The sequence below is a fragment of the Callospermophilus lateralis genome, unplaced genomic scaffold (genome assembly GCF_048772815.1).
Source record: "Callospermophilus lateralis isolate mCalLat2 unplaced genomic scaffold, mCalLat2.hap1 Scaffold_386, whole genome shotgun sequence".
NCBI lineage: Eukaryota > Metazoa > Chordata > Mammalia > Rodentia > Sciuridae > Callospermophilus > Callospermophilus lateralis.
Window position 1 is genome coordinate 519,703 of NW_027514285.1, and position 24,566 is coordinate 544,268.

At 41.5% G+C, this 24,566-nt stretch overlaps 1 protein-coding gene across 1 annotated transcript in view; it reads left to right on the forward strand.

Annotated features, from left to right (window-relative positions):
- The first annotated feature begins 889 nt into the window (after nucleotides 1-889).
- The window catches only part of LOC143388542 (fibronectin-like), an 80,600-nt gene continuing 56,923 nt past the window's right edge, over nucleotides 890-24,566 (forward strand). The window contains 3 exon segments of the mRNA XM_077108288.1: nucleotides 890-934; nucleotides 5,505-5,681; nucleotides 6,232-6,397. Of these exon segments, the coding sequence (XP_076964403.1) occupies nucleotides 890-934; nucleotides 5,505-5,681; nucleotides 6,232-6,397 (388 nt within the window).

The window sequence follows — 24,566 nt, forward strand, 5'->3', positions numbered from 1 at the left end:
AATATCCCCAGGTGTAGGTGACTATGTAGATAGAGGTGACCCTGGGGAGCCCCACACTGGTAGATGGGGGCCTACACAGAAGCGGTGGCTGGGGGTCTTACCTGGATGCCAGGTAAGGCACAGCAACCGGATTATTGCTTGATAACTGCTTCCCAGTGTCCTCCAATAACTCACAGAGAAACAGTATTCCCACTGCTTGAATCCCAGGTCACAGAGCAACAAGGAATGCAGCCTCCTCTAGCCCGACATCTTGGATCTCCAGCTGAGTGGTATTTAAACCTTGTTAAGAAAACTCTCAGTCTCTTTCCCTCTTTTCCCTAATTTTTCCTCCACCAGTACTTTAAACAATTTTCTTTAAATTATATGCTCACATTCCTTCCTTCTCTTCCTCTTCTGACTCTTTTTCTTCTTCTTCCTCTTCTTCTGTTTTATTTTTAAGTTTTAGCCATTATTATAGACTCCTCCCCGCTTTTTTTCTAACAATAGACATTTTACTGTAGAAGATAAGGTTTTTAGCTCTTTTTCTTGCCTCTACCTCTACCTTCCTCGTCTCATCTCTCCTACATGACTTATCTCTGTTCACTCAATACTACATAATGACAGCCACAGCACCCCAATGGCGTAAATTATAAATCCTGATTTCTCTCTCAATTTCAGGTTTTTGATGAACTTGGTCAAGTGGCTCTACAGATCTAGACTAAGCTCCCCTGGTGTGTGGGAAGTGACCTGCCCTGGGTGATCTAGGCTGGATGCTGCTAAGCTGCAACAGAGTGACCTGGCTGTGCTCCACATGTCCCTCATCCCCCAACAGGCTACCTGTGGTCTGTTCTCATGGAGATGGTAGAGGAACCAGAGACAAAGCCCATTTAAAGCCTCTGCTAACCTCCTGATGGCCAAAGCCAGTCACATGATTGAGCCCAAGATCGAGAAGCAAGTAAGGGTACTCTTAACTATGACGTCACAGGGCAAAGGACATGGGTACAGAGAGGGTGAAGAATGGGGTCATCACTGCCAGTCCTTCTCTCTGAACATACCTACTTAAAACTTGTGTCTGAATTTTTGTGAATTTAACATTCTCTGTCTCTCTCTGTTTGGGAGTTAATCAATGTGTTTCTCTAGCTTTTTAAAAATATTTCAACTTTGCTCCTCAGATGTTGGATCAAAAATTTCAACAATTTTATCTTCCTGAACATACCTGGGGTGCTCCTGTCTGGATTGGTGGCCTTTATTCTGATAATGGTTGCCATCTTCAGCTTGATCTTCTCCACTCTCCTGGAAATTCCTTCTTTCCCGAGTGTAATCCTCTGCTTCCTAGATCTGTAACTTCTTTTGTCTTAGGTTAACCCTTTGTTTTAGAGGAACATGTCCTCTAATAGCTTCCTGAAGAGGAGTATATGGGAGACATATTTTTCTAGAACTGATATCTTTGAAAGGGCTTTATTTTACCTTCTAACTTTATAGAGTTTAGAGAGATAAACCCTCCTAAAACTTCCTGAGACCAGCATTTCCCAACATATATTACTGTGTTCTGGAAATGTTAATATGTGTTACCCTAAGACTATTTTGATGATAGGGCAGTTTGATAAGTGTTACATCAAAAACTGGTTTCTCTCCTAAGCGCTTCTCAGAGATTTTAATGAAACTTCAAATGTGCTCTGTGACTCCCTGTGAAGTGGGATGTATCATGTGTTCTTTTCAACCTTTGCATGATCATGGAACCTCTTATTTGTGTTGCATCATAAGGGAATAATATTCTTCAGAGCAAACATTTGGAAATGGTGTAGAAGAATTTTGAACTTGGGTACACTTGTGTAGGTACTACTACGAAGAGACTGATTCTACTCACCCCAACACCCTGTTCTTTAGCTCCTCCCCGGAAGCCTTTAAAAGGCTTTAAAATCCTTTTACTTTCTCCTGGTAGTGAGTTTCAGAATGAAGATATGTTCACTTAGGAAGGTAATAGCAAACTAAAGAGAGGGATATGAGGGGGAGAGAGAAAGAGAAAGAAAAAGCAGAATGGAAGAATATAGCATTTAAAAAATGTGTAAAGTGAACTATCTTAAATTGTCATAACCATAGTTCTTTCTGTAGTTTCTGGTATGGGATTCATTCCCCCATCAGTCTTCCTCTTTATCTTGAGATGGGATGATGGCACATTTAAAAATAAACCTGTCAAAATCCTTTTGGGGAAACATCCTTTCCCATTCTCAATTCCAGTGGTCCTGGGAAGACTCCCCTCATCCTCTGTCTCTGAAATGGTCATGGGACCTAGTTCTGTCTCATGAGATTCAGCTATGGGGTTTGGGCGAGAACTTTTGAGAAGGGTCAGATCAGTTTTTTGCTTAGATTAGTAGATGTTTGGATGATGCTAGGCTAGGGCTGCCTGTGGTCTTTGCATCCACTGTTTTCAGAGACTTTATCTGAAAATGGATCTAAATCAACACAGAGGGAAGCAGGATCAAGTCATCAAAGTCATCAAAAATTTCTAGAGTTTTCCTTCAGAAACCCACATCAGCCTTGCCTTGTTTATCAATTTTCTTTGGACTTTTCGGTTTCTAAAGAAATACATTTATTTATTTTTTTTTAGGTTTCAGTTCCTTTAAGTTGGATTTGTATCATTTTCAATGAAAAGAATCCAGATTAATAGAGTGTCTTTGCCTCCCTTAGCAGCACAGCCTCTAAGATGAAGTGCGAATGAAGATAGAGGTGTCTACTGCCCAGTTAGAACTCATCAACTGCAAGTTTCCATTCCCACATAGTTCTTTTCTTTTTCCTCAGAAGAGAGTATCCTAAAACATCACCATTCAATGAGACCAACTAAAGAGAACGGAAGAAATCCAGGTAACCCACATTCCACGACTCGGCATCTTAGACACCCAGATAAGAACTTAACACTGAAAAAAAAAATAGCCAAGCTGAGTGTCAGGGTGTCAAATGTGGGAGCTGAGCTCTAAATAGCATAATGATGTCTGTTCTAGAGACTTGTTGCAGAGAAAAAATTTTCCATGTACAAATTCTGGAAAATTCTCTGAGATGTCGCCAGCAAAAGGGAGCAGAAACCTTATAGAGGAAGAAGGCAGGCGGTTCTTTGGTGCTGCATATTGGCTATGTGTCTGTGCTTCTGTGTTCTTGACCTGTTATGAGCTCACCCATCTTTCTTTCTTCACTGGGGAGAAAGAAACTTAACCAGTGGGTTTTATGTGGAAGCTCCATTGACTCTTGTAGTATGTTACAAAGTCAAAGAACCTTCACTGGGGATCTGGGGTCTGGTTTGCCAGAGACATTCTCATAGACGTTGGCATTTCTTTGCCTTGGTTAACAGTTCCAATGAGAACCAACGTGTTTGTTTATTTTTGAAGATTAAAGATTAGGGGAAAAAAATGGATTAGGTTGTAGATTAGACAACAAAACAGCTACTACCAGAGTGCTTTCCTTACTACTTCCTCCACACATGTGGACATAAAATCACATGTGGACATGAATGAGCACTCATGTACTCATGCACACACACGTATGCACACATAGTCACTTGTGCATCCACATGTGTACTTACGTATGGATGCTCCCTCAAGACCAGGGCAAGAGCTTCCAAGTTTCACATATATTAATAGACTGTCTAACAATGCAGCCTGTAGTTCCTGCCTTGGTGGAAAGAGGTGGAGAGCAGGGAGTTGAAGTGGTTTATCCAGGTCTTCTCTGCAATCTCCCTCATTGTATGAAAACAATGGGCTTAGTGACTGGGGACCCAGCAGTAGAGCTTTGGTTTTGTCTCAGGAAGACGCCTGCCTCTCCCTGGGGTGTTGTCTGCTGTGTTTGCTTCTGGTTCATTTACTGGAAAGGAATTGTTTACACCAAGACATCAAAAGGGAGGACAATGGGAGAGGAGGAGAGTGCGTATTTGTATGTATAGTGGAGTGAGTTCAAGTTTGCCTGGACTCTGGAAGAATTTTCAGGGTCAGCATTTGACATTCATGAAGCAGCTGAGGCTGGTAGGAATGTCCTGAGTTCCTGGTCTCCTGGGTACACCTCCCATGGGAGCAATGTACTTCAGTATTCCCTGTTCTTTGTGGAGCTCTGAGTTCCAACTCTGTATGGCCTCCCTGAGTGCATGCATCCAGGATGTAAAACATCCCTGGATTCAACTGGATTCAACTCTTACTACCAAAAGAATGAGAGAGAGGGAGAGGGAGAGGGAGAGGAAGAGGGAGAGGGAGAGAGAGAGAGAGAGAGAGAGAGAGAGAGAGAGAGAGAGAACGTTTTATTATGGGTGAGATGGTTCTCTGTGTGTCTACTTGCTGAGGCTATGATGCCCAGCTGTTTGGTCAAACACCAGTGCAGATGCAGCTGTGAAGATATTATCTAGATGTGATTTGCATTTATACCAGTGCACCTTGAGTGAAGCAGAGTGCTCTTCACAATGTGTGTGTGTGTGTGTGTGTGTGTGTATGTATGTGTGGGCTGGGGGCTCATCCAGTCAGATGAGACCTTGAAAGTAATCGATTGAGGTTTCTAAAGAGAAAGGAGGGGTTTTCCTATTCACTGCAATGTAAAATCCTGTCTGAATTTTCAGTCTGCACTCTGAAATTCGAACCCCAAACCAACACCAACTTTAGGTGAATTTCCAGCCTGTTGGCCTTTGCTGGTACACACTCTCTCTCTCTCTCTCTTGATTTTGTTTCTCTAAAGAACTCTCACTACTACCCAGGGTCATAGTCATAATAATACACATTCTCAATACTGTATATTGTGTGATTTTATTTAAACTTCACTAAAACCCTGTAAAATAGGCATTGTTTATTATTATTCCTACTTACCTTACAATGTGAAAAGCAAGGTCCAAAGAGGTCAAGCAATTTAGCCAATATCACACAGCTGGCCAGTCATGGAGCCTGTACCCCAAACTGAGTGTGTCTGATGCTGGAGCATCACACAAAAATTTGAGCATCACTAAAATTGGGACCTGAATTAGAAATGGTTCTTGTCTGAGGGGCTCGGGAGGTATGACTAGAAATATTTGTTATTTATAGGGTAGAGGTTGATAAGACATAATATAAATCTTATGGAATTTCAGAGGTGAGAAAGACTAATTCTGGCTCCCGTGGGTCATGTGAAGCTTAGCGGATAATCAATTCAATCTGAGCTTTGCAGAGTGAAAGGGACTTGGACACATGGAGCCAGGAGAACAGTCATTCTAGATCAGCATTCTCAAGTAGAAATATATGAGCTATGTCTAAGAGCCACATACGGGATTTTAAAATATCTACTGTGGAATTAAGGAAATTCCTTGAAAGAAAAGAGGTAAAATTAAATTTGATAATATGCTTTATTCTGCCCAATACATCAGAAACATTATCATTTTCACATGTAAGCCACATAAAATTATTGTACTATATCTTCAGAATCTTATATTACATTGCAATTCAGCCTGCAATCAATATAAAAATTAGATATGAGATATTTCATATTCTCTTTGAGATCAGTTATGTATTTTTTCCCCCTAACAGCTCATCTCAGTTCAGCATAGTCACCTTTCAAGTGCTGGTCCCATTAGTTCCATGGAATGTGTGAGGCATGGTGGAGACACAGAGGCAGGAAGTACTGAGTATGTCTGGGGAATTGAGAAGAGAGGTCAGCTGGAGTGGACTGTGTCTTGGGAGAGTCGTGAGCAACATGGCAGAAAGGTAGGTGGGGCTGGATTACACACAGCAAGCGTTTAGATTGTAGTAACAGGAACCACCATGGGTCATCAGAGGAGGGAAGAATGCTCCATCTAAGTAGTGTCACCCTACAGGGTGAAGGGGTCATGGGATGGTTAACGGGAGGAAGAACAGCTAGAAAGCAATGGTGGTAGTTCCAAGCAGGGGTAATGAAATTAACTAAGGCTGGGATGTTGGGAATGGAGAGGGCAGAACATCTTCCTGGATATGGGTGGGCAGGCACTGGTGAAGTATGGGAGAAGCCTTGGGGGGTGGTGAGTGTTAAGAGGGAACTCCAAGCTTTCTATCCCAGGTGACTGGGCCACAGTGTGCAACGGGAAGCTGGAGAGCACTTCTACCAGTAGATTACAAGATATTCACTTTTTTTTCTTCACTTTGGGGATTCAGAATCAATTTCCCAGAACCTCTTTCCTCCTCCTCATTGGGGTAAAATACCTTGTTTGTTGGCATCTCTCCAGCAGAAAGGAGGATGGGCATACTGTCTAACTCTTAAGACCATCTCCGTGTTGTTCAGAGTTGGATCTATCCTTCATCCTGTCTGAGCCACATGACCCTGAGCATCCCATTGAACGTCTCTGGTTCTTGGAACTCCCAGAAGCATAGCTCCCCCACCCCAGAGGCATGGTTAGATAGCAACGGGACCCTGCTGTCTGATACGTCTAATGAACTGTTATTATATGGTCAGTGTGTCTCTAACTGCTCTAATGAGCTGGAAGTCTGGAGGAGGGATGGCAAGGATTTACAGCTTTTGCTTGGGAAACCTATGTCATGTCAAGGGAGGGCTTAGCTGGACCAGGCATGACTCTCCGCTCAGTGGCTGCTGATAACAAGCATCACGGACCATGAGAGCCTTTGTTGATTAGCACTGTGTGCTATGGTGGGGGCCTTCCTCACCATTGTTTATATTAGATTGTGGTCATCCAGGGAGCCTGCTTGGTGTGTGTCAGACATACTTAATAGAGAGATAACTTAGGAATTAGAATGTGCACGATGGTTATGGGGAGTGGAGTCATTCCCATGTTTGCTGGCTGCATATTTTGTTATCTAGGGAAAAGCTTCTGGAGACTTCTTGGAGATACCTCAACTTCAGGAACTCCCCCTCCCTTAAATCTTTCTGCAGTTTCTTCTTTAGTTCTGTTCTGAGTTTCTCCTCTCCAGGTCTCAGTATTGCCCCTTCGATGATGATTCATCTTAAACTTCCAGTTTTGATCTTTTTCTTCCCCAAGGTACTTCTTATCCCCCCACCTCACCCCCCACCCCACCCCGCCCTGCCAGCCCCTTTGTTCTCTCAACTCTTGTTCAGTTTCTTTCCTGTTTGGAATTTTTATTTGCTGTTCACATCTGTCTGCTGAGTCTCTTCATGTGAAATCTCCACCATTTTTATTTGCCTCACATTGATCCTTGTATTTTTTTCTTACATTTTTCTCCTGGCTCCATTCTTGTAAACTTTACAATATCTCCCCTCTCCCATTTTCCTTTTTCATTGTCCTTTGATAAGAAGAAGAAGAAGAAGAAGAAGAAGAAGAAGAAGAAGAAGAAGAAGAAGAAGAAGAAGAAGAAGAAGAGCAGGAGGAGGAGGAGAAAGTAAAAAGCACAGAAGAATTTTTGTAGTCCAGGAAAATTTCTACTAGATCATTACAAAAAAACAAACAAACAAACAAACAACAACAACAAAAAAACTGTCTTTTTAGAAGGCGAAGACCTTTAATAGGATTCAAACCATAAGACTCCAGGAGTTACTTAGCATACTCACTGGAAAACATGACACACTGAACCAATATATTTTGTATTTGTCTTTTTTTTTTTTAAATTAGATAGTTAGAAACAAATCAAGTCCAAAAGCCATAAGCCTCAAAATTAAGAATGCAAGAAAAGAAGGCCTATTATTTGGATTATATTGTTGACATTGGCCCTGTCATAATGGCAAAAACTTTTAATCATTCTCTAGGGGACTGTCTATCAAAGCCACAAAAGTTGTCCGCACAAGAGTATTGAAAACTCTGCCCTTGATTGGCTCATCTTAAGCCATCTGAGGATTAGTCTCTGAAGTTCCTTCTCTCAAAATCATCCCCAAACACAAGGGGGAAAAACTCTAATAGCCAAGCTTCCTTCTTAATAATCCAATTTGGATCAATTGACCATATCATCATTCAAAACCTTCTTTAACCTATTAATACACAACTCACACAGGCTCCTGGGATAATGAGTTCCATATGACACGAGGTGATTGAGTCCACCTTGATATTTTTAGAGGAATTCAGATGTATGCTACTCTAGCTGGGCAGGTGTCTTTCAGCCCCCAAGTGCCCTCCAGGGGTAATTGCCTAGGTGCCCTTTGTACAGTGTTCTTCCTCCAAAATCCCTTATCACCAGGAGATCTGTCCCAGACATGCAAGAAGGAGCATTTGTCTCCTAGGCCACTATAAAACTGAGCATTGTCCCAAAGCTGAGGTTGCTTCCACAGGGCTCTGCACCCCGACTGCATCCATCTGTTTTTAAAGGGAGCAGCACAAAACAGCACCAGATGTGCATTAAGTCCTCTTGTCACCAGTGTCTGCTCTGCTCTTTGCTGGCCCCAGAGCCTTAAGCAAATCACCTAAATCTTCTCAGCCTCCAGTTTCTCATCTGTAAAATGGATACTTTGGTACCCACCCAAATTACTTCTCGGAATATTTTGGAGGAGTGTATCAGATAGGGGGGAGTGTTTTGAATAAGGAAGTGAGCTGCAAACCCAAGTTGTTATCATCATCCTTTGATGGAGGTGGCTAGATCCTCCTTCGCAGGAGGGAATGTGAAGTGTTGAAAGATAGTCGTTCATTTTGGTGCCTGTCTGGGCCCTGGGCCCTGGGCATTTGGCCTCTCTTGCTTCTCTCTTCTTGGCTATTCAGTGGCCTCCTGTCTGCCTCTCCAACTTTGGAGAACTCTTTTTCTTAGTGTGGGCTGGAGTCGTCCAGTAGGCTGTGATACACGGCAGAGTGGAGATGGTCCCCATCCTGCACTGGACACATTTGAGCAATGGAAGTTGGGCTGAAACTGTGAAGGTAGATCCTGCAGATAACAGGGACTTAACCCAGAAGAAGGGTGGGGCTCATTTCCAGGGGAAGATTTTCAGAGGAGTCTAGAAATAAGGGCTGAAAGAGATGTCTTGGTGGGATCACAGAGTGCGAGAGAAAACTGGGATCCTGGTACCTTTCCTGGCTGTTGAATTCTTGATACGTGTTTCTTTCTTTTTTTCTTTAATGAAATGCCTTCTTTTTAGTTATGCCTTTTTAAATATTTCATATACTTTATGCACGTTAGCTCTTAGTCCTGTGAACAACCTTGCAAGCTTGGTGTTGATATGTTTCCCATTTTACAGATGAGGAAACTGAGGTTCAGAGAGATAAGCTGGGATTCCAACATGTCTTTGTCAATCTCCACTCTCTGCAGTTAACCAAAGGGAAGGGGAAAATCAGCCATGGAATTTCAAGTTTTTGATAGTGATCATAGCACATGCTCCTAATCTCTCTCATGGTTTTCTTAATTTACAAGAGAAATGACCAGGAAATATCACAAATAGAGAAAAGCCATACTCATGCTGGAAACTAAAGAACCTCTACAGATTCAGTCAAATTCATTATTTCTAGCAATTTCTCCCACCAATCGCCACCTTCCTGGCACTTGGTACCTTCTGAACCTTTCTGTAACTTGGTTGCGTCAATCACTCTTTTTATTTTTTAATTTTTTTTTATTTTCCCCCAAATCAACATGTTCCTCCAAAGGCAACAGAATAAAGTATTCACTGCTCTTTTAAATCAATTAAGATTTAAGATTTAAATCAGTTAAGATTTAAGATTTAAATCCCTCTGATTTCTATTTTCTATCTTCTAAGACCTATAGATTTTTTTTCTCATGTTGCCTTTCTTTCCAGCTTACTTTGTTCTGATGGGGTTGTACCTTTGTTTTGTTTTTTTTTTTTTTTTTAAAAAAAAAAAAAAAAAAAACAACCTCTTCTTCCATTAAACTGGGTTTCCAGAGGGAGTGGGGCTACACATATGAGTTCAATCCACATGTTGAGCCGCAGCCACTGTAGACCTATGCGGAGAACCCTGGGACCATGAAAGCCAGGAATGTGTTAGGAGAGGCTGACCTGCAGGTGGTTGCTTAGAGGTGTGAGTGAGGGAGGTGACTACAGCTAGGAGGCTGGCCAGGAAGTGTCTGCAGAATTTTGATGAGAGCCGATAAGTGAAACGTGTATGAATTTGGTTAGGTGTACATTGTTTCTGCAAGAAAACACATGCATCTGATTTGAAAAGGAAAACAGTGTCCCACTTGGAAGATGGATTCTACATTCAATTCTCTTTGCCTACATCTTTTCAGTATGCATTCTGTTGGCATATTTTGCCCATCATTTCTTCCTTTATTTTGCTGGAGGTCTAGGGTTAGTGTTTGTTTTTATTCAGCTGTCTTTTTGACCTATGGTTTTTTTTTTCCATATGCATAAGAATCACTTATGATTCTGACTTAGAGGGCTGAGCTGGGAACCTGAGATTCTGCATTTCTAACGGACTCCCAGGGAATGTAGATGTGATGGATCCATTGGGTTCTAGAAGGATGACAGAAGTCTTGGAAAGGCCATCCAGAGGTACCTTCCAGCCCTAACTCTGTTCCTTTCACTCTTATGCTTTTTTCCAGGCTTCTGCTGACTCAGGTTCAGCATGATTTCCTGCATTGCATCCTCCTGCTAAGCACAGCCTAACAAGAGAGTGGCTCCTTCAAGCCTTATCTCTGCCCTAGGACCATGCACAGCTTGTGGTAGATTCTGCAGCACCTACAGCATCTTTCTTCCCTGCTTCATGCTTTCTCACTTTTTTAGATAGTCCTGCTGCAGCCCCATTTCCAGCACAGAGTGAATTGGGCACATGGGTGGCAAGCGAGGGCTGGCTTTTGACTCTCAATGTTATTGCAGTTTACAATTTCAACATCCACAACTTAGGTGCATTTTCTGTAGGTTTCTATTGAGCCAGTAAACTAACAGCATTTAACCAGAAAACAGAGGAAACAAAAGAAGGATTTCCTTTGCTTTATTTACATAAAGAGAGGGAGAATCTAGCCAGAGTGACCTAATGTGAATTTTCAGAATTAGCATTCGCTGTTTTCATTTGCCTAATGTAATTCCGCTTCTGCTTATTCAATGGGGATTTCATTTGTCTGATGTGGTTTTCTAAGAAGCACTAGTGGTTGAAGGAGCAAAAGGAAAAATGAACTCGATCTTCATATCTTTTAAAAAATTTATTATGAAGATGATTAGTTTTTTTTTTTGAAGTATGATTTTTTTTTTAATTTCTCAAAAGCCTGAGATGACTTGTGACAATCTGGACATTATCTAGCCTGGATCAGTTTCCAGTAGATTTCTTTCTGGATGGTACAGTCAGGCTATATGTAGCTTCCCGTTCCTGGGGACAGATGCCTGTAGCATCCTGGATCCTTGCTTTGGAGTTATCTACGGGGTCACTACCTGAAACTTTGAGGATGATGTCTTATCAGGACGAGTGAATCACAGTAATGAGGTCTCAGTTTGGTTTGATATCATGCCCAACTTCCTGCCCAAACTCAAATAGGATATATAATCTCATCAGAAAAAAAAAAAACCAGCATGTGTATATTTTGAAGACTTCACCCTGGGGAATCCAAGTGAATCTCCCGATTATGTGATTCTCTCTAATTACTTATTCCATAGAGGTTAGGGCAAAGAGACCCGGAATGAAGAAACGGATGTATGATAATTGGCTTGCAGGTTTGCTTACTGTTATTTGGTACCATATTAACATCCCTTTATGTTTCTTGAGCATTTGCCTCACTGTTTTCTCAGCAGGGTAGATGGAAAGGCTGATGGGATCTTGCAGTGCCTGGCTGGACTTGGGGGTTAGAAGCAGTTATATATGGGGACATTTGCTTGGCTCACTGGCTAATGAGTGAAGGATCGCCAAGAGTAATAAGGGTGCAGTGGAATTTCCTTAATGATTGGCACAGTTCATTAAGAGAAGAAACAAAACTGTAGAGATACTGTTGGGGAGAGGCTGGGGATGGGAAGGCTCGATCATGTAAATAGGGGCTGTGGCTGCAAGGAATGTAGCTTTCACACAATTAGGTGTTTGAAGGAAGACAGAACCAGGACACAGTTGAATAATTTTGGCTAATTGAGATTTGCATGGGTCAAAGACCAGAGGTCTTGCTGCTGTTAAAACAGGATGGCATCCGTTATGGGATCCCTGGATGAACAGTGGCCCCTGTGTGCCCCACGATAATGGAAAGTGATTCCTTCCTGACAAAGAACAGTTTTCATGGATGATGCGCCTCCACCCCAGTCCCAGCTGCTTGTTCTCAGTGGTGAATCTGATGGCCTCAAATTTGTCTAGGTAGATTCGCATCCAATCTGTCTCCCTTACCTACCTTTTTCTAGGGGTGAGGACTAATGATGCATCTATAGCTCTTCTATCAGGGATACTGCTTTGGTAAGATGGGCCTCTCAGAGAGGCTGCTGTGGCAACCTTCACCATTCCATGCTTTGGATATGAGAAAGGCTGACCACTTTATTTTTTATTTTATTTTATTTTTTTGCTTTGGTACTGAGGATTGAACCTAGGGGTGCTCAATCACTGAGCCACATCCCCAGCACTATTTTGTATTTTATTTAGAGACAGGGTCTCACTGAGTTGCTTAGTGCCTCGCTGTTGCTGAGGCTGCCTTTGAACTTGTGATCCTCCTCTCTGCCTCCCGAGCCGCTGGGATTACAGGCATGCACCACCACACCTGGCAGGCTGATCACTTTAAATGTTTGGTAGAGAGCGGATAAATTTATGCTTCCAGATGGTATACAATAGGCATTCTGTTTCTTTTTTTCTCTTTAAAGAACCTCTGTCTGGGAGACCATCATCATGCTCTAGTGATATGAAATTCATCCACAGTCATCAGAAATGCTCTGCCAGACATGGGAGCAAGGCCACAGATGGGCAAGTACCTTCGAGGCCACGGTCAGTCCATATAGCACATGCGTGTATAGTGAAAAAGGGTGGCCTTTCTACTTTGTAGCTGCACATCTATGTCATGGTTCTGGTGAGTGCAGGCTGGATTTCAGTTATTGCTTGCCCCTGTGACCAGGCCTCCCCCCCCCACTCTGTACAGGGCTTGGTCCACACAGCTACCAGACCTGAAGTGGCATGAGACTATAGGCAGACCCCTGTTACAGACCCCTGTACCACCCAGGTGTTCCTTCTTAACCTTGGCTGCTTCCCCACCAGACTCAGGTCCAAGATTACACTTCTTCCCCTCCAGGGGCAAACTCAAATAACCGTTTCTCCTGTCTTGCTATAATCAATGGCATTCTCCTTCCCAGCTACTCAGGAGGTTTAGACAGGAGGATCACAAGTTTGAGGCCAACCTGGGCAATTTAGCAAGTCCCTGTCTCAAAATAATAATAATAATAATAATAATAATAATAATAATAATAATAATAATAATAAAATACTGAGGAAAATTAGTGGTAGAGTGCTTGTCTAGCATGCACGAGGTTCTGGGTACAATCCCCAGTAAAATATCACACACACACACACACACACACACACACACACCTGGTACTCTCCTTTCTCCCCACTTCCTGGGTGCTTAACGTATTCCCATCAGCAAGTTTAGCCCTTATAAAATGCAATAAGAACCGCAGTTCTAGATTTTCCACCTTCCCCAAATCCCCAAGGCAAGAAAAGACAATGTTCACTACCAACTAGAACTGGAAAGGCAGAAATACAGAGAAAGCAAACGATGGTTATGTAATAGTCTGAAGAACAATTCGAGGCTCTTGCAATAATTGGACAAGAACTGGTTCCCATTGGGTGGTGCAGACAGAGGGAGGAAGGTGGAGCTGCCCTTGAGTGACTGTGTGACCTTGGGAAGACTTCCTTGTAGAAGGCAGGAGGGGCCAGAATGGAATGATTTCTTAGTACATTTCACCATTGCTGTCTGTAAAAAAATGTTGTGAGCTAAACAAAAAGATTGGGAGAAGCAGAAGAATAAGGCAAGGGAAACATTTTCTCTACCTTTTTATTTCTTCCTTTTTTCCTCTTTATTCCTCTATCACCTCAGTTCATTCTATTTATCTTACTTTTTTGTTCTCACTCTTTCTTTCTTCCCTTTGGCTTTGTTCTTACTATTTTTGTTTCTCCTTCTTCTGTATTTATTTTTATTTATATTTACTGAAGAAAGTTTTGTAAGCTTGGACCTTAAATTTAGCCACATTGAATGTTTTATGTATCTATCTAAACTCAAGAAGAACACTGAAATCAGAATTTGAAATTGTAGCCAGATGCAGTGGCTCATGCCTGTAATCTCAGCAGCACAGGAGGCTGAGGCAGGAGGATCATGAGTTCAAAGCCAGCCTCAGCAAAAGCAAGGTGCTAAGCAATTCAGTGAAACCCTGTCTCTAAATAAAATACAAAATAGGGCTGGGGATGTGGCTCTGTGGCCAAGTGCCCCTGAGTTCAGTCCCCGGTATCCCTCCCCACCAAAAACAAAATTTGAAATTGATTTAACATGGGCGTGTAATCATCAAATTTGTTTTTTTCAGAGAACTTCATGAACAAAAATATATCTCCTCTTTTCACTAAAACTAGCTGATCTGAGAAATGATGTTGCCACATTGTTAACCTTGGAAATGGATGTTAATCAGGAGGTATTAGGCTGACAGAAGACAAGAATACTCTGTGGGAGATACCTCATTGCCTTCATCCTGAAGTGAGCTGCAATAAAGTGAATATGTGACGAAAATAATACTGGGTGGAACTGTCATAGTGATTACACATATGTTCGAGGGGAGATTAGAGTCAGCTCATGGTCATTATAACATTAGGCTGCTCTGGAAAATTAACTCTCAGAATTTCAGATCCAGCAGGTTAGTTCTCCGTAGGTCAATGCAAATGCTCAGATTGGCATGGAGCTTCCTTGACTCTTATGCTGGGGCTGTGACTTTGACAGTCAGTGAAAAACGCACGTCTGGAATAAAACCAGACTTTGCCCTTTTCAAACTTCTGCTCCTTGGTATTTAATGTTTATGACTTGAATGTGACTCAGGCTAAAGGCTTTATTTTTGGCAAAGATAAGAATTGCTCTAGATGCGTAAATCAGGAATGCTATTTAGCTTGTAAATTAGAGCATGTGACTAAATTTTATTTCTCAAATCTTGAATGAATATAACTGACACTTAGGAAAAACACATTTAGATATGTTAAGCAATGAATGCTCAAAGAGAAATATTGCAGACTCTTTTTCTTCAAGTTGCTAGGGTAGTCCTGTGATATTTTGGTAAGAGTGCTATTATTTTGCCTTGGGTTCAACTTGGAATTGTAGATTATAGGAATTATAGGGGACTGTAGCCATCATTCAATTCAATATTCATTAGGACAGAGGAGGAGGTGGTGGTCCACAGGGCTGAATTTGTGGGCTCAAATCACTCACTGAGGATTTTCAAAACTGGTCCTAGAAACTTCAAAGTTCTCCTGACACCATCTCCTTTCTACTACCAGCATCTCGTGAATATGGGATTTGTACAATTGCTGGTTCCTTCAATTATTTTAGATGGTGTGTGATTAGGTATTAAATAATGGAACCACATAAGGAGACATCCCTTTCAATTCTCATTCTTTCCTCTTGTTTACCTAAAGGAAAACAAACCTGTGTTTGAGATTAGTCCTTCACCCTAATACTTGCCAATTTACCCCCTTTAACCAATAGATAGCAGATCTTAGGCTCTGAGCCTTCACCCAGGGACTCATGTACAAGTAGAATTTAATAACATTGGATTTTTTCATTTTCTACTTATAGAAAGTATATTAATCATTTGTGAATATATAACAAAAATATCCCAAAACTTAGTGACCGAATGTTAACAGTATACACTTGTTGTCTGAGGTAGTTTCTGTCAGTCAGGAATTTACGAGTGTTTTAGATGGACATTTCTGACCTAGGTCTCATGAGCTTGTACTCATGAGGTCAGAGAGGGCTGAACTGATCTGACAACGTGGCTGGAGAGGATGATCTACTTCCAAAATGGCACACTTACATGGCTTTTCCTCCATATGTGAACCTTTTCACAGGAGAGCTTGACTGTCCTTAGGTCATATCAGCTGTTTTTTTTTTCCTAGAAGGAGCAATCTAAGAGAAAGAAAAATAGAGGTGACAATTTTTTTTTTGTACCAGTGATTGAACTTGGGGGCACTTGACCACTGAGCCAGATCCCCAGCCCTATTTTGTATTTTATTTAGAGACAGGGGCTCACTGAGTTGCTTAGCTCCTCACTTTTGCTGAGGCTGGCTTTGAACTCATGATCCTCCTGCCTCAACTTCCCAAGCTGCTGGCATTACAGGCATGTGCCACCATGCCTGGCAGAGGTGACAATTTTTTGATGACTAAATCTTAGAAGTCACCCTCTGCTTTTTCTAGAACATCCTCTTGGGTACACATGTCATTCCTCTTCAGCGTAGGAAGAGACAACACAGAAGCGTAAATACCACAGGACAGGAATTTGTGGGGGGCGGGGGCGGCTATTTTGGAGACCAGCTCCCACAGAACATGCTTAGTTTTCTCTTGATGAAAATGACATGAATTTACCTTTTAGATACTTGTATTTAAGTATGTAGATTTTATATGATTATCATAAATGTTCTAATAAAAATTTTAATACAGGAAATCCCCAGGTATCACAAAGATTGTGTAGGTGACATGCATATGACTTTCATTAGGAAACACCTTATCCCTCTGTAGCTCTCCAAACCGAGAGGTACAGAGGAAATAGCTAGTTTGCCAGTGTTGGTGAACAAGTGATCATGTGACTACTCAAAAGACTATGGTCACTGCAGTAGAGAGAGGTACACCTTGTTACACGTGGAGGAGAGCCATGCTAACAGCAATGGTCCCTTGACCCCTCCTCTGAAGGCATCTTCTTGTTTCTGATACACTTTGTGCGTCTACCTTGTGCATCAGAGGTGAGACTTAGATTTATGGCCTTCATTTCTCATTCTTGACTTTTCCTTGTTTACTGCCCCAGCCTCCCCGCTGTAGTGAGCCATCTATCCAAAACCAGATTCAACTTTACCATAGTGAGGTTTCTCAGAGCACAAAGTCCAAAAGATCTTCTAGACTTGTCCCCATGTTTGAAATAGCTTCAATGTATGGATTTTCTTGACCAAGCATCTTTGATGGTTACTTTATTGAACTAAACATTTTTTGTACCCCATAAATTTCTCCAGGCTTGAAAGAACAAACAAGGCTCGTCTTTGGAGAAAATGCCCATTTTTTGAGGAACAGCTCTGCATATTTATAAAGCCAGGGGTGGTTTCACAGTTATGACAGTTTAACAGTTGGCATGGGGTGCTTTCTGATTGGTGGGTAAGGATCATGTGAGCCATCAGGGCTCACCTTTGGATGGCTCTTCTCTTTGGAGCCGGGCCACTCCCAACAAGGCTGAGAAATAAGAATCCTTTTCTAGATATTATGTGCCCATGTTCAGGCCAAGCAGATAATACAGGCAGGCTCTACATTTCTGTTGCTGGTATTCATCTGCTCACTCATAAGCCTGTGCATTACTTGCCTGGTTTATTGGTGTTCATTGCTCATTTCCCTCATGCCTTCCAAAGGCTTCTTAGTAATTTTCTACCAAGTCAATTACCTCAGGAATTTATCTGCTCCAGTTTTTTTCCCCCCTCTTAGGTATGGTTCTCAATTTTTATTGTTCTTCTCTATCTGAATTGCTAGCTCTGACCTTGAGACTTCTCTCTACTGCAATTATTGGAGTTCATTTGTCTTTCTTCTGAGTTGAATTCCTTCCTGTTTGGATGCTGTTTTTGTTTGCTTATTCTTAGAGAAAGCATGTCCTCCAGGAATTATCCAAGTTGAGCCAATTACAGCAGAGCACGTGGCAATGACAGTCTTCAACACGCCCTTCTCTCAAGCTAGCCTCACGTGGACCAGTTACCACCTCGGTGTGATATGTGTGGATGTTACATGGGACCCTCCTTCCACACCATTCTGGAAATTTTGGTACCAGGGATTGAACCCGGGGGTGCTTAACATCCCCCATCCCTATTTTATTTTTTATTTTGAGACAGGGTCTCACTAAGTTGCTTATGGCCTCAATAAATTGCTGAGGCTGGCTTTGAATTCACAATCCTCCTGCCTCAGCCTCCTAAGCCTCTGGGATTACAGGCAGGTGCCATCGCAGCCAGCAGTACAAATCTAATTTTAACCCTGATCCTTTGAATGTGATCAACCCTTTTCTCTCTGGAAGCTTGTAATATCTTTCCTTTGTCATTTATATTCTGAAATTTCACCATGAGTTTCCTAGGGGAAAATCTAATTCTTCAAATGTATTTTTTCCATATGTACACATATTTTTCAGTTCATTTTATAGGATCCTATTAATACTATTGTTACTGACTTTGCTTTTATACTTCTCTTTTCTCTGCTATGTCTGAAACTCTAATTGTTTGGATGTTGAACTCCCTGGAACACTCTGCTAATCTGATCTTTCCTTTACTGTTTTCCTTTTCTTTGTTTCTTTTTAGGGAGATGACTACAACTTTCTCTTCCAAACTCTCTACTGAGTTTCTAATTTCTAACACCATGTTTCCTGAGACATATCTTTTGTTTTTCTTCCCTTTTTTTTGCAAATGTAGGATCCTGTTCCTAATGAGCAATACTTTTTTAAAGATCCTTAATTTATTTTTGTTTCAATTAAAGTCAGCATACTATAGAGGTACATGCATATCCATGTTTATTATAGCACAATTCACAGTAGCCAAGTTATGGACTTATCCTAGGTGTACATCAACAGATAAATGGATAAAAATGTGCCCCCCCTCACACAATGGAATAGTATTTAGCCACAAAGAAAAATGAAATCATGTCATTTGTAGGAAAAGTAATGGAAATTGAGGTGGTTGTGTTAAGTGAAATAAGCCAGACTCAGAAAAACAAGTTTTCTTCCCTGTGTGGAGTCTAGAGGGGAGAAAAGATAGAAGTAGAAGGGAGACTGTTAGAGAAAATGAATGTGTCAAGGGGAAGGGGGACAAGAAGAGAAGTGGGGAAAACAAGGAGCTGGGAAGGATCCACATATGCTAAATATAGGTGTGAATGCACCACAATGAAACCCATTATTCTGTATAATTAATATGCACTAATCAAATCACAGATAAATAAAATAAACCTAAAAATACTTCAAATAAATGGGAAGGCATTATTCAATGTGGTCATTACTGTGACCAAGGAGATCACAGAGTGTGACAGGGAGAACATGGATGGATATCTGACATAGGAAGAGGGGGACTTGTCTTCATGACTTGGAGTAGGAATTAGTCAAACTGGGGTGGAAAGAGCATTCCAGGTGCAGGGAACAGCACTCACTTATCTGCTCACTAAGTATATTTGTGTAGCAGGTGTTGCACGAGGGCTTTAATGATATGACTGACCGATATAGTTCCTACTTTCTTATCTTCAAAAGAGGAACACAAACAACAGAGCCATTAAAACATAAATTAAGCCAGCATGGTGGCAGATGCCTGTAATCCCAGCAGCTCAGGAGGCGGAGGCAGGAGGGTCGAAAGTTCAAAACCAGCTTCAGCAATTTAGTGAGACCCTATCTTAAAAATAAATAAATAAATCAATAACATTGCTGAGGATGTGGCTCCATGGTCAAGCACCCCTGAGTTTAACCCCCAATACTAAAAACAAAACAAAACAAACGACCTGTGTTACATTCTTGGAATTAGAAGTTTGCATGTGGGCTGGGGATGTTGCTCAGTGCACAATGGCCCTGGGTGGTTCAATCCCAGGTACCACAAAAAAAGAAAAAAAGAAGAAGAAGCTTGACTGCAGTCTCCCTTAAAAGATCCTATCAGAGAGGTAAGTAGCATTTCAGGCATCTTGTGAAATACGATTTTATGGACTAGCCTGAGAAAGGTCCCTACCACTTATCATTGCAATTTTCAAAGAAATATACTAATTTTCAAATACCCAGTCTGTACTAAATGCTCTGTAGGTATTAAAACTTCACTTAAAACTGCACTTTTTTTTGGAGCATAGCACTTTAAAGTTTTGGCACCACCTACACTTTTATGAATGGCAAAAGGCAGAGTTAAATTAGTACCAGATTTTTCTCTTGTTGCGGATGGTCTCTCCCTCAAAAGTCTTTGATCCTTCCAGCAATGAGGCTGACTGAGTTCAATATGTTTTTAGCACCGTGGCTTCGTATGTGTGTGTATTTGTATACATGTCTCTCTCTCTCTCTCTCTCTCTCTCTCTCTCTCTCTCTCTCTCTTAATGTGTAAAAAGAGGGGAATGGTTCTTTCCTGCTCATCTGGAATAGCAATGTACCTGCCCATCTGAAATATGATCAGAAACACCTTACTTATACTCACTGCTATAGAACCCCAAAGGGCGGTGAATGATTGCAGGAGACAAATTAATGAAGTAAGAGTTGAGAAATGGTTTTTCATTCTAGCTTTGTCAGCAATTAGGTGGGTGCCCCTTTCACTTTCTCTGCTGGTGGTTTTTCTTATTTGTAAAGGGGGTCAATAATCCATGACCTGCTCACTTCCCCCTTCACGGAGCAGATCAAAGGAGGCAATAGGTGAAGAGTTGAAAGGTGAGCTCGGATTCGAGACATTTGCAGGCGACGACCACATCGTGCAAGTGGAGATTATGCAGCCATGAGGGCTACAGAATTGTCCACCCCTCACCCCTATTCTGTGTTAGGACAGCAGAAAGAGATTGCTAAAGCAGGTTCAAACTCAAGGGCTGTCAGAGAATGTTCTTGAGCCCTGCCCTTACATCCTGTTTTGGCCTAGCTGGTGAAGGTCCCCAGTATCATCAGATAGATCCCAGGCTGTCTGTTTGGCCATTCTCCTGCCCCTCGTGGGGCTGATTGCTAATAGCTTGCTGCAGAGAACCTAGAGATTCTCAAGGTCCTCATTCACCTGCATCAGCAACACCTGGTGCCTTAGTCTGATACTGGTGCTGTAACACAATACCTAAGACTGGGTAATTTATATACAGAAGAAATATATTTCTTATAATTTTTTAGACTGGGAAGTCAAAGATCAAGGAGCCAGCAGGCTCAGTGTCTAGAAAGGGCCTGTTTCTCACAGTTGATGCCTTCTTCCTCCTCCTGAATCAGAAGGGCTTTCTCAACCCTCTTTATTAAGGCAATCATCCACTCATGAACATGGAATCATCATGACATAACTTTCTTCCAAAGTGCCCCTGCTCTTACTACCACCACCTTGGCAAATTAAGATTCAGCGTATGAATTCTTGGGTGGACACAGAAATTCAGACCATAATACCTGGTAACTTGTTGAAAATGCATAGTCTCAGACCTCACCACAGTCTCACTCCATCAGAAGCTTCAGGGTGGGGGAGAACAGCACTCCATATTGAACCTATGATCCAGGGGATTCTGAATCACACCCATGTGAGGATCAAGGCCACAGAGTCATTTTTCAAATTTAAATGTCCATTCAGGGGTTTTATTAAATATCAGAATCTGAGTCTAGAGTGAAGCTTAGAAAAAAAAATTCTGCATATCTTGCTGTTCCCAGGTGGTGCCAATGTCTCTAGACCTCAACTAAGCTTCGAGGAGCAATGTCACGGAGAAAACTGATTGGAGACAGCCAACCTGGTACTAGGGCTGGGCTAGCCAATAACTTCACAGTAACATGCAAGAGCTCTAAATGAGATCCGACCTTTCCTCTAAGTCCTCCCATCTCCAATACTGATCACATTTAGGCTGGGTTAAAATTAGCTATGATGTTTGGTAGGCTAGGTGTATTAAATACATTTTCCATTTCCATTTTCAGGTTATGGTGGGTGGGTTTATTGGGATGTAACCCCACTGTAAGCCAAGGAGCACCTGAAATTATTCTCAACTCTGAGGGCACCCATAATCTGGCTTCCTTTTCAGCCTCATCCCCAGTAGATCTGACCCCCACATGAACTGCCTTCTCAGCCAGAGGGGACAATATCTGTCTCTGTCTGTCTGTCTGTCCCTGTCTGTCTCTGAGCCTTTGCTTATGCCATTTCTCTTGGTGAAACAGGTATTTCGAAGGCCAACATCCCTAAAGTTGTTTCCCTGTGGTTTCCTTAGATTTAGAAGAGATGAGACACTTTAGTTGAGTGTCCAGTCCTGGTTTTCATTCCTCCCTTCCTGGTAAGCTTTAGAGAAATTATTTCCTGCTATTTTATGAATGCTTCAAATATCCAGCATTGTATTGCTTCTTTTCCATTTTTTCCCCTTGTCTTTCTTTTCCAATGACATTGCTGGCTGGGAAGCAGCCCCTGACTTCTTTAAATCACTGATTTCCTTTATGAGTAAGTGTTACATAGCACAGATAATGACAGTTTCCCTTATCCACACGTAAACAACCTTGCTGTTTGGCTCCTGAAAAAGCTAAACACAGAATCATCATGTGATCCAGCAATTCCGCTCCTGTGTACATAACACAAGGAAATGGAAGCAGGAATTCAAACAGACATTTATATACCCATGATCACAGCAGCACTATTCACAGTAGCCAAAAAGTGGAAACAATCCAAATGTCCATTGACTCATGAGCGCATACACTAAATTCAGTATCTCCATACAATGAAATAGTATTTGGCCATCTAAAGGAGCCAAGTACTGATACATGCTACAGTGAGGATGTACCTTGAAAATACACTTATATATATATAAAAAAGGACACAAAAGTCATGTGTTCTATAGTTATATAAAGCATTCAGAAGAATACCTCCATGGATGTAGAAAGTAAATTAGTGATTTTCAGGGGTTGGCAGAGGGAAGAGGAAGGGGAGGAGAAGGGATTGTTTAATGAATGTGGGGTTTCCTTTTGGGGTGACGAAAATATTTTGAAGTTAGATAGAGGTGACAGTTGGCAACATTGCACTAAAGGCCACTGACTTTTCACTTGAAATGGTTGATTTTATGTTAGGCAGGTTTCATCTCAGTATAAACAGAAAAGAACGGAACTATAGCTTGTTGCCATAGGAAGGAAAGATGGCAGTGGGTTTAGCATTAGGGACACTTGGGACTTGTTTTGGTGTCATCATGCACATGGGTCTTCTCAGTGTGTCATGTGAAGTGTTGGGAGAGAGGCCAGAGTAGGCAAATTTGGGGCTCATTGTTAAATGTTAGATTAACTGCACCAGCAGCCTAATTTTTGCTCCTCAAATGCATTTCATTGTAAATTTGGGAATGCTCTTTCAATGCTAAAAAATTAAAATAAAAAATCCATTTCCCATTTTCAGGTTTCTACAGTTTGAACATCATCTAAGTTTGTCCCACAAGAGTTCAAGGTTAGGAACTTGTTCCCCAGTGTGGTGATGTGAAGAGGTGGTGGGACCTTTAAAAGGTGGAGCCTCGTGGACATTTGTTAGGTGATGGTGGGTGCTGCCCTCAAAAGGGATTAGCATCATTCTTGTGGGACCTCAATCTCTTTTTCTGGTTTTCTGTCTCACTGTGTGACTCTCTCCCTCTTGCCAGTTCTCCTACCATTCTGCTGCCATCTGCCATGAGATCCTCACCAGGGGCCACCAGAAGCCTGCACATGTCTTTGAGCCTATAGAACTATGAGGTAAATAAACCTCTTTTCTTATAAAGAACCCAGGATCATATAAAGGTAAAGTGTGACTTTTTTTACTTGCTATGTGTAGACTTGTTTTCTGGCCAATTGCCTGGGGGGCCACATTCTGGCACTTGCTACAGAAAAACCTAACTACCAACCTTTCTGCCATGGTCTGATTCTGAAGTTTTGTTGTGTTCTTTCGTTTACCTTGAACCCTAGCTCCCTGCAACCCACTTCCCCCTCACATCAGCTATTGGTTTAACAGGCATTAACCTTGAAATGATTAATCAAACTACAAGAAGAAGGAGCTCCTGAGAGTCTGGGAAAACAAGCTTTCTGCTTTTTTGAAATTCAAATATGCAAGCTACAGACTCCTTTGTTAAGAAATTTGGAAGGGGGTTTCTCAGAAGGTCCGTTCCCTACACTTTTCTGCTTTCTTTCCTGGCTGAGTGTAGGATTCAAGGCAGTGTAGCTTGGTCAATTTTTAAAAGTCTAAACTAAAGATGTAATAAATTAAGTGAATATAAAACTTGGGATCCCTTTATGGAGCAGCAGAAGGGAGAATAAAGGTGGAGTGTGTGTTTTGCTCGATTCAAATTTTTTACTTCTAAAAATTTCCCTAAGATTATTCAAGAAACTTTTAGTGAGACCTACTGTGTGCCAGCTACTGTGATACATGATAAACATTTTATGATGGATAGATAAGATGCTTTTTCTGCTCTCAAAGAACTTAGATTTCTTTTTTTCTTCTTTTTTTTTTTTTGAATTCCAAAAAGATATTTTCAGTTCTGACAACTTGGAAGTCAAAGATTAAAGTGATTTTATTTTTCTCTCCAATGATAAAGAGACTCCCTCTCCCTCATTCTTCATTTTTAAATATAAACATTTATTTTCTTTCATGTGATTATCAATCCTTAGCAACTGAACTAGTTGTGGGGAGAAGGCAGGTTAATGGAAAAACTAGTGTTCCATCAATGAATTTGTTAGGCACCAAGTGTGGCCCACACCTTCAAAGTTGTTCTTTCTTTTTGTTTCAGCTAAAACTCTTTGAAGAGACAAACTAAAGTCACCAAGCCACTCTGCCATTCTTTAGGCAACCTGGAGTAAGCTTGGCATATTGCAATAGTGAACTGAGCATGCCCATAAACATTCATGTCGGCCATCTTTCTTTCTATTTTTTTTTTTTTTTTGGTACTAGGGATTGA